The sequence below is a fragment of the Cyrtonyx montezumae genome, unplaced genomic scaffold, assembly GCF_038088225.1.
Source record: "Cyrtonyx montezumae isolate F1298 unplaced genomic scaffold, pur_monq_1.0 scaffold_10, whole genome shotgun sequence".
Taxonomy (NCBI): Eukaryota; Metazoa; Chordata; class Aves; order Galliformes; family Odontophoridae; genus Cyrtonyx; species Cyrtonyx montezumae.
The window spans coordinates 12,837,895-12,848,162 of NW_027071826.1; the positions used below are offsets into that span (position 1 = coordinate 12,837,895).

Sequence of the window (10,268 nt, forward strand, 5' to 3'; positions counted from 1 at the left end):
GGAATATATTGAAAGTAGCTTTCTACAGCAGTCATAGACTGAATCATTTCAAGTAAAATACATCCATACCTTGCTTTCACTGATTTCCCGTATCCATTCTTTTACCAGGTTATTTAGTTTTCCCAAAATTAAAATCCTATCGATAAAACAACAGAATCACAGATAATGAATGTAAGAGCAAAGTAATATTTTTTAAGACATTGATTATCATCGTACGATGCATTGACTGGAGTAATATGGCAGATCTAATCACAGATATCATCTCTAAAATACACTGAAACAAAGTCACTCTTAGAATACCCACACTACTTATTCCTCCTTAAAGATATGAGTAATTTTAAGTTCTGAGGAAATGCAAGCATGCAAGGTCTACACACATTATAGGTAAATGGATTCTATTCACTTCCAAACCAAAACCGATTTAACCACGTGACTCTTAAAGAACAGTGGGAAAAAAAATTAACAAGCTTAATAACAAGGAACAAATAAAGAAGATGAGCTACTAAACAAAACAGTTAAGGGAAAAAAAGAAATGCAAACCAGCCTCCTAAATTCAATGGTTATTTTAATTTCTATGCTCTAAGACACTCCTCATAAGGGTAGAAAATAAATTCAGTATTTTGGGAAGCTTTTAAAAAAAGCATCTGAAAGAATGCAAACATGCTTGGGGTTCAGTTGTTAACCATGTGAACACTGAGATAAGAGAACACTGCTGCAATTCTGTTTACTCACCTACGCTGCAGTTCTTCTTCCTCTTCAAATACACCGTAGGGTTTAAGGGTTTCAATCAATTTCTGGGTAAGCATGCAGTCAAACTCCTTGGGGGCAGCTAAACTGATAGGTGAGGTAATACCATAATGCTTCTGTAGTTGCTGTGTTTGTGATCCCTGGGTTGTAACAGGACTAATAAAGACAATTAGACAATGTTACTGACAGAAACAATACATATATTTTATTCTTATCTAAGTAGCAAACATGACAAGGAAAAAAACATTTAAGCCTCCTGATAGTCACATCCCAGACCAACTTGTTTTAAATATGTGTTATTGCAGATAGCAGGAGAATTACTTTCCACCTGCACTGTTACAAATTGCTATGAGGCATCATCATCTACATCAGCCGGCTTCACACAGAATATCCACCTAAGTAAGGAAGCTTTAGCACATTCTAAGCTCAACAGCATTATATAGTTACTTTTATGACTTCTCTTCTGGCTACCAATACAGGATCATTTACAGGAACAATGACAGCCCAATTTTTGTTGTCAAAAGTACTATGATTCTGTGAATTAAGGCTATGTGTTTTAGGTTGAAATTAACAATTCAAGATCATCTTTTCAAACTAAACAGTTACCAGTCAAACTTCAAGCACAAGGACAGTACTTGAGTCAATTCCCCATATTTCAAGTTTGTTTATTTCAATTTGTTTGACAGACAAGCAAGAAAAAGTTTCACAAAAAACACAGAGGTGGAAGTATAACAATATTATGAAATCAGTAACAGCCTTCTTAGATCAGCATGTCGGGTATGTGAACAGCTATGTAATTTTTCATGATCAGTATGTATTCAGGAGATTCGTGTTTCAGCAACATCTTCATTTTCAGAGCAGTTGACACTAAGGCTACTAATCCTGAGAATTTCAAAACTAAATGTGCTCCTATGAAACATACAAGTGTCTGGATTCCATGACTGCTGCATACTATACTCATACAGTTAAAACTTAATCGAACTAACAAAAAGTTAAAAACCCTTAGACTTACTCCAGATTATAGAAATATTTTTAACAAGTATGATAGCAAAATTTTAAACTGTTAACAACTTAGTACCCTTGCTGCTTATATGCTTCAGAGATATAAAAACTACCCTATTTAAATCTGTATTGAAGTAGCCCTAAATGTTACTTGCAGCATTAAAAACTAGTTTTATATGGCTATAGCAACAACTTCCCTCTAAGTTATGTACACTATTCTCCTACGTTTTATACTTGGAAGTGACAAATCACTAAGTATATCAAAAAGAACATTTTCAGTAAAATATGAACTAAGCTTGTTAGTCAGCTCTTACAAAACTAGCATTATAATCCCTCATTAAAACAGTTATCAAGAAAAGTAGCCATTATATAAATAGCTGTTTCAAAAAGCTTTTCCAACAACCAAAGCATATCTGAACATTAAAGCAGGGTTTGTATAAATATGTTTAATATTCAGTGTTACACTCCTGCTGCACAACCTTACTTCTTCAACACTATAATGCAATGTTAGCATTTAACACCAGAGGCACATAGTATTTTACTACATTTGGCTCAGATAAGACATCAATACGTCTTTTTTCCTGAACTCAACTATTCATACAAGGGAAAAGGCTTTCTTATCAAGGTGGTCTCCTTCAGTTTTCATAAAATCTATAAAGTAATTTCTCTGTGTAAGATATTCAGACTAACCACATCAAAAAAGGACTCATTCCTAGAAAATGTACATACCCCTGTGTATTACTGTATTATCACATTATTATCCCTTCATGTTTTACTTTACTATCAAAAAAATTAAAAAATAAAAATAAAAAACCACCACCAAAATTAAAAAAAAAAGGAAAAAAAAGCATAACATTTTCAGCCTAAATACTAAATACACTCCTAAGAAAAGCACAACAAATAAAGTACAACTTCATTTTCACTTCCATAATTTCTGGTTATCACCTACTCAGGATTTAATTCCTCATTTTTCATGAAGACTGAATATTAATAAAAGCATATTAACCCTAAACTGACCAAAATCAACAAAACCAAACATAACTTTCCTCAAGTTAAACTGATTTAAAAGTGATTTTGAGCCATATTATTTGTTTTACTGCATGTTAAGCTTTTCCACTAAGCAAGCCCTAGCATAATTGTCCTGGTACAGCTGCCAATTAGAAAAAAGGAAGCAAAGCGGGAAAAAAAATACTAAAAACAGTAAATCAAAATCAATTTTAAGTAATCATCTTTGAGAATGTCTGCCTCCAACTAACAGGTTTTAATTGCCTTGTGAATAATTTGGTAACAGCTGAAGCATCCACATAGATGTTATGACTTTTTGTGAATTAAATCCACTTTGGAACAAAACAATGTTCAGATGAATTATATAAAGCAGTAACTCAAGTTGAGGATAAAGTAAGTTACTAAAAGATTTCTGTCTTTAAAGAGAATCTTCTTAGATGTCAACAGAAACAGTACTTTCAACCGCTTCAAAGAATCATACAATAACCCACGTTGGAAAGGACTCGTAAGGGAAATCAAGTCCAAGTCCTGGCTCTGCACAGGACCACCCAAAAATCAGACCAACGTCTGAGAGCATTGTCCAGAGACTTCTAGAACTCCAACAAACTTGGTGCCATGACCACTGCCCTGGGAAGGCTGTTCCAGTGCCTGACCACTCTCATAAATCACAAGCTTTCAATACATAAACATCTCTTGCATGTCATGAACATTTTCAGTTATATCACAAAGCTGATAGGTATAATATATACATATATATATATATATACCAACTTTTTTTTCCTAATTAACTTCTTTTCAAATGTTACAGTTTATTTTTACACGTTTTTAAACCAGAAGGCTAAAACAATATTTTAGTTTTATTTGCATCACTTTTCCCCCATGGATTTAATAAGCTTCACTCATCCATAACTATATGCAATCCAACAGCTACTACACTTCATTGAACAGTCAGACTAAACCCAGATTGGCAGAAACTGTTTCTATACTGAAGAAAACAACAAAAAACAAACAAAAACCAAACAGCTTTTTTCTGACACAGAAACAATAAAACAGACTCCTAAAGGTAAGTCAGTAATGCTGACTGAGTTCTCTATTGACATCTACAGAAGTTAAGGCCATTCTACAAATTCCTTCACATATGTTTAAGTAACTGCATAAGACAGCAGTTATGTTATAAGAGCAGAGTGTAACAAATACACCATGGCATGGAAGTTGGAGCAAAACTGAGACTCCATGACCAAGTTCAGTGATCCACAATAGATCCCTAGGTAACCTTAGGTACCCACAACATAGGAGAACCTGACGTACTGTCTCTATGAACAATGCTGGGATGAGGACTTGCTGGCACCAACCTGCTTACCTGCTACCCCAGCCAAAAGCCTGTCACTTTTTTGATAAAACGCCATCCTTCAGTGAATTCACTCATAATATCAAAACACTCCTCCATCCCAAAAGCTACCATTTCAAAGGCATGATCACTCTTTGCAGAGCATGCATAATTTTTTTTATCCTATACCTTTAAAAGTAAGGCATGAGAACTTAATATCCATCAGAATAAAAGTACATAATGACTAGCATGACTCAAGCTTCACTTGTAGAATAAGAAATAATATAAAGTAGCTTACAAGAGAGAGAATATGGGAGAGGGTACCACTGCAGACAAGAGAGGACATCACTGGCTGATGGAATCAGTCAACAAGCTGATCTTGCCTTCCTCTACTCTGACAACTGCTGGAAAAGGCTCACACACTCAACAATGCTGAGAGCTTTGCCAGGAAACTTAGTAATCTGTCGAGCTTATTTTATAATTTAGCACACTTGGAACCAAGCTGTATTACTCTTAGTTCTTTGCATGCACTTTTCCATTATTCTTGGTTAACCTCACACACTCTTCAGATAGCAAGTTCTCACCAGCAATCTTAAAGAACCTGTAATCCATTGCTAATAAACTGCACCATTCACTCAACATGTCATGTGACTTCTGTGTGGGCACAGCCAAAATTCTTCCAGAGATGAATCAATCAAAGCTCATGTGGTTAGAACACCGCTAGATTAATAATGGAGTCATGAGCTAGCTCACCAATCACTGCTAGACAAAACAGGCAGTGCAATACTACAGAATTTGTAATCATGGTGCTCACATATCGAACTGGACTTCTGGTGCCAAAACAAGCATTACTTAGAAGACTGCCCTCAGTTCAACAGCATATCAAAAAGTATCAACAAAGTACAGAATAAATAGTATTCAGCACAGAAACTGTGTAAAACTCATTTCAGGATGCAGGAATCTAATCAGGTTCTATGCAACTTGCATTCATCCATTTAAGTGACACCAAATCTTTGAAATCGTGATATCACAATTAAAAGAATATCTTTTTGTTCTATCTCTGATGGAAAAAAAAAAAAAAAAACAACCACAGATTACTAATAGCTCATAGCTCTATAAATTGAAAATAAATTACAATTTAAAAATATAATTTAACATCCTGTGCTTATTTTCAATGTTGTGTTGAATTGTTACATTCTAGTCAGAAAATATTTACAGTACTAGACCTGTACCAAATTTACACGGAAGGGTCAGGCAAGCATCAACACTAACATTCTAGCTGAGAGGATTAGAGAAGTTAAGTCCCTAGGATTGGGGGTGGGAAGGCTAGTCAAGTCTGCTTGTCACTGAAGTTAAGCATTAACAGAAAACAAAGAGCAATAAGGTAAAACAGAAAGTCCTAACCTAACCATTCCATCTTAACAAAAGGGGTGGATTTGGTGGGCCCTATCAGAGGGCCAGCAGACAACTTAAATCATGCTTATTTACTTACTCATTTTAATGAGACTGAACTTTTAAGATCATTAAGCTTACAATTCTGTTTGAGGCTGATTTTGTTCCTAGTCAACCACACAGCTACACAGTGATGTGGCTCTTGCACTACTATGAATATAAAATACTTGCCAATATCATAGAACAAAAAGATGTAGGGAAAAATAAAGAAATGTAGACTTAAATTTAAAGACGCTGTGGCTCTTACTTCATTTTGATCTGAACATTTAAGGAGCATATGCTCTTTAAGTAGTTTACACCATCAGCAAACTGGACCACAGCTACAATGGTTTAATTTCAAAAGGTGCAATAGCTCATACTGAAGCATTCATCTCAAACTGTCAGCAAAATGAACCTGCAATGTAGTTTTTCCCCCGCTAGCCTCCCTTCATACACACGAGGTTCTGGTCTATACAAAGCTTACAGAAACGTAGCTAAGATACCTTTTTTCATTCAGAAACCAAAATGGGTCATACCTTTAAATACAATTATCAATAAATACTGAATCACAAAGAGCAAGTCCAGGTTAATAGTGCCAACAACAGTGCAGAAGTGGGAGAAAAAAAATAAGTTACTGCGTTATCATGTCCAGACGTATATAGAAAACACTGATGAAACAAAAAACACAGGTTCTCCTAAAATAGTACCAAAAACCCAAAGAAAGTTAACATTAGATTAGATTTGGTCAGGAATTCTGGCTTAGTCTCACCTCCAGATATGAATATGTACCATAAGCATTCTCAATAGCTGTCCTCACTATTTGCCTCTACTGACTTTATCAGTAAAATCCAGTCTGCCTTAAATATTGACACCTAAGTTAGACTCCTGAAGCAATGCTGGTCAACACAACATTCGATCAATTAAGTGGGGCTAGATTCACAAAGCTCTAGTTCCAGTATTTTAGATGTTACAAAATGTCTTAATCAGTTCTGTTAACTTTAGATTTCTCTATTAGTGACTGACCGTGTCAAATTCAGATTAAAGTTTTTGGCTTAATGCTAGTGTTTTAACCACTACACAGAACACTTCGGAAATACAGGAAAAATTTCAATGAAGTCTGCATAAACTCATCACAGGAAAACATGCATTTTAACTTAAAACAATCCAGCTGCCCTTCCTGAGCAAAAGGTTTTGAAATTATATAAAAAAAAGTGTAAATTGCCATTATGGTAAGTTCAAGGTCTCTAAAACAGATGCAGTGACAAACAACAGAAGTATGGAAGAAGAGATTCAGCTATGGCAATCATTCTCAAGGTCCGTCTGGCTCATCTGTCTAGGACAGTCTTTGTACAGAAGAATAGCAAAAACAGCATGTCCAGACACACACCCGCCCATGACATTCTTACTAACAACAGTTTCAGATGTTCCTCTACTTTACACAGCAGAAACTTTTACTGGACTTTGCAGGAAGCAACTGAACAAAAAAAAACCACCCCAAGATTTATTGCTATTCTGGAGACAGAACACTCAAGGCAGTTATTCTGATTCAACCTTACAGAATTTCTCAAAAGATATCAGGATGCAGCAAACAAAGATAGGAATCAGATTAAATGATTCAATGTTAAGAGATTAACTTGCCTCCAAGGTGAAATTTGCCCAGCCCTAAATAACTGCAATCCCACGTCCTTTGTGGTACCTCTAAATGTTTACAGGTACCAAACTCGGACTATTTTTTTTCTGAACTGATAGTAGAACACTGAAAGTTATTGCAAAAGCACCAATTTGCCGTGCTGTTCCTACTGTACTACATCCAACAAATTCATCTCCAGCTAATTTTTGCTGGAGTTTCCCCATGACTATCAGAGCTTTAGGGCAATTGTTCTTCTGAAGTATGTCTGGTGCTTTCTGGAATCGGGAAGAATCTAATTCCTTCCAAAATTCAGTCTACAAAAACCAGAGCTCTGTTCAGAAACACAAGTTATCTACTCCCAATTGGGCAAGCCATTTTCGATACAGTCTCATATTTCCTGTGGCATAAAATTAACAGTAAGTAATTAACAAGCCAAGAAAACAATTATTTTGTAGGTATCTAAACCAACGATCAGTGAAAACATTCTCACCCATGAAGTAACACTTTTTATAAACTTGACTTTCTACAGTAGAATTGAAAAGAAACAAAGCACTACCCACATCCCAAGTTCTGAGACCAAAGTAGCAGTACCAACTTTCATAGCACTCCTGACACTTAAGTGTTCAGAGTGCTGTTTCAATGTATTTTTTCCACTTACAGTTAAAGAAAAAAGTTTTTTGCAAAGGCTTCAGCAGATGCATAAGTTCCGAAGAGAATAATATCAGTAGATTCTGTGCAGTAATATCAGTAGATTAACAAGAAACAGATTTACAGTGCTATTTATCCATCTGGGAGTCAGAGAGGCCCAAGTTACATGAAGAGGCTGTTTACAGTTGGTAACAGACTGTTACCATCAGTTTACAGAAACAGAGCAACCACTTAATTGACTCCAAAACTTTTCTCCATAAAATCGTGTCCTTTCTAAAATATATGAAGCTCAGTGAGCTTCAGTTCTCCCTACCATCTCATGCTCTAGATACTGCTCACCAACAAGTACTCACTTTTGCTTTTGTGTCCAGCAAGTCCCTTAAAAAAAACAAACCTAATTGACAAAGTTAGCTGCATAAAGGAAAACTCCTGTTTTACTCAAAGGATTAATGAGAATCATGGTGAACACTCCTAAATCACTAGGATAAATTTTATGGTTTTATTAACAATGAAAAGGCTTTTGCAAAAATACCAGCTAATGACACCAATGGAACCAGAGTTTGCTCTCTTACAATTTAAGTTCTCAACAAGCGTGCAGCATATGAGGTACTTCAAAGTAACACTTCTGACATAAAAACAGCTCTAACTATGGAATGATACCTAAGAACTTGTAGTTACAGTATCGAACCTTGACTTTAAGAAAAACAAGCAAGAACTTCCACACCTTTCAAAGTTAAAAATCATTAGTTTTACAACTAATTCATTAGAAGTAACACAAAACTTTGAATGTTGTTATGAAACGCTTGAAATTTACACTCACATCAAAATGAACTACGAATGAAAGCAGACAGAACAAACACTTCCCTATTTTCTTGAAGAAACAAACGAAAAAAAACCAGCCAATCAATTAAAGGGAAAAAAAAAAGCATACTGAAGTTTAAAGTTTCTGGCAACGTTTCATTACCATAATGAACAAGTGCAAAACTTACCTATGAACACACTGTGCTCTCATTGTACACACCTCAGAAACTATTTGGGATGACCATTTTCCCTAACTTCACCTACTGTATTTGTTCTGCCACAAACTTTTGTTCCAAACTGTCTGCACCGTAATGAATACAGTACTTTAGACTCACTAAAAACAGGCAAACCGAGCATGTGAACTCTACACACGTACAGCAACAACAGCGATCCAGTAATTCGAAATTATTAGGAATTCAACGTCCCGCCATCTCTCAAATCTACGTGTAAGCTGTTCCAGGAAGTCACCTGACCACCTTACCCACCACTCGGTTTATTCAGGATGAGCAATCTATTAACATTAAGACTGGGAACAAAAGGGTTTTCTCGTCTCCACCACGTGCCGACAGCGAAATGAGGGGGAAAAAAAAAAAGAAAGAAAGAAAGAAAGAAAGAAAAAAAGGGGGGGGGGGGGGGGGGGAAGGGAAATAAACAGAAGCGGTGAGGTAACAAGAGCAAAGCCGCGTCTCCCTTAGGCCCTCCAGGCCCCACACACGAGGCTGCGTGCAGGAGACGGTCCCGACCCCGCGTGGCGGCGGGAGGGCCGCAAGGGGTCGCTGTGCCCCGCAACGCCGCACGGCTGCGGCGTGCCGGAATCACCGCGGGCCGGGGCAGTTCCGCAAGGACAGGGGATGGGCCGGGAGCGCGTCCGCCCGCGTAGCAACGGAAAAACGTTCGCTCTGGGGCTGAGGGAGAGGCCTCCTGTCGGCACTCGTGAAGGGAAGCTTCGCGTTCGGCGGCGGGATATAAACATGGGCAGCCCTCCCGCTTGAGGCCGCCCGAGCCGGCGTTCTGCGGAAGCCCCTTCGCTCTCCGCCCGCGAAGAGACAGAGGCAGTAAAGCAAAGGCCGCAGGAGCGGGGCGGACCGGGCCCGCTACCCTCACACTGCGGCACCGAAAGGGCACACAGGGAAGGGCGAGAGCCGAGCGCCGGCCCCGAAGTTGCTCTGCGAGGCTTCCAACTTACAACGGCATCGTCTTTCTGGCTCCTCCTCCTCCTCCGCCGCCGCCGCCACCACCGCCGTCGCCGCCGCGTCTTCCTCTTCTCCCTCCTCCTCTTCTTCGTCCTCCCCCACCGCTGCCGCCTCCGAACCGGTCACTCGCCCCGCCGGAAAGCGGGAGCCGTGACCATGGCAGGGGCCGGGGTGAGGGCTCGGAGGGAGAAGAAAACCCTTCGTTGGGCCCGGCCACGGCCGCTTCACTTTCCCCTTCCCCTCCGGCCTTCTAACATGGCGCCCGGGCTCTACCACAGTAACGTTCCAGAACGGGTGAGCATTATGACGCCGCGCGGCCACCCCCGCACGGACAGCACGCTAGCTCATCCGCGCATGCGCAGTCAGCGGCGGAGCCAGCGGGTATCCTGGGAGCTGTAGTGCGGGCGGGGTCAACGCGCCGGGCTTTGAAAACAAAGCTCCAACGGCCGGGAGGCTGCGCATGCGCAGGGCGTCACCTCGGCGC

At 39.0% G+C, this 10,268-nt stretch overlaps 1 protein-coding gene across 5 annotated transcripts in view; it reads right to left on the bottom strand.

Annotated features, from left to right (window-relative positions):
- PAPOLA (poly(A) polymerase alpha) overlaps positions 1–10,065 on the bottom strand; it is a 39,574-nt gene extending 29,509 nt beyond the window's left edge. For 4 of the 5 annotated variants that reach the window (XM_065750580.1, XM_065750563.1, XM_065750571.1 and 1 more), the window contains exons 1-3: positions 9,778–10,064; positions 733–903; positions 70–136 (exon numbers count right to left, since the gene is read on the bottom strand). In XM_065750580.1, the coding sequence (XP_065606652.1) occupies positions 70–136; positions 733–903; positions 9,778–9,785 (246 nt within the window). In that variant the 5' untranslated portion in view covers positions 9,786–10,064. Of the gene's footprint in view, positions 1–69; positions 137–732; positions 904–9,777 lie in introns of all 5 variants that reach the window. The other variant, XM_065750588.1, reaches the window with a different exon arrangement.
- Between the last annotated feature and the right edge of the window lie 203 nt (positions 10,066–10,268).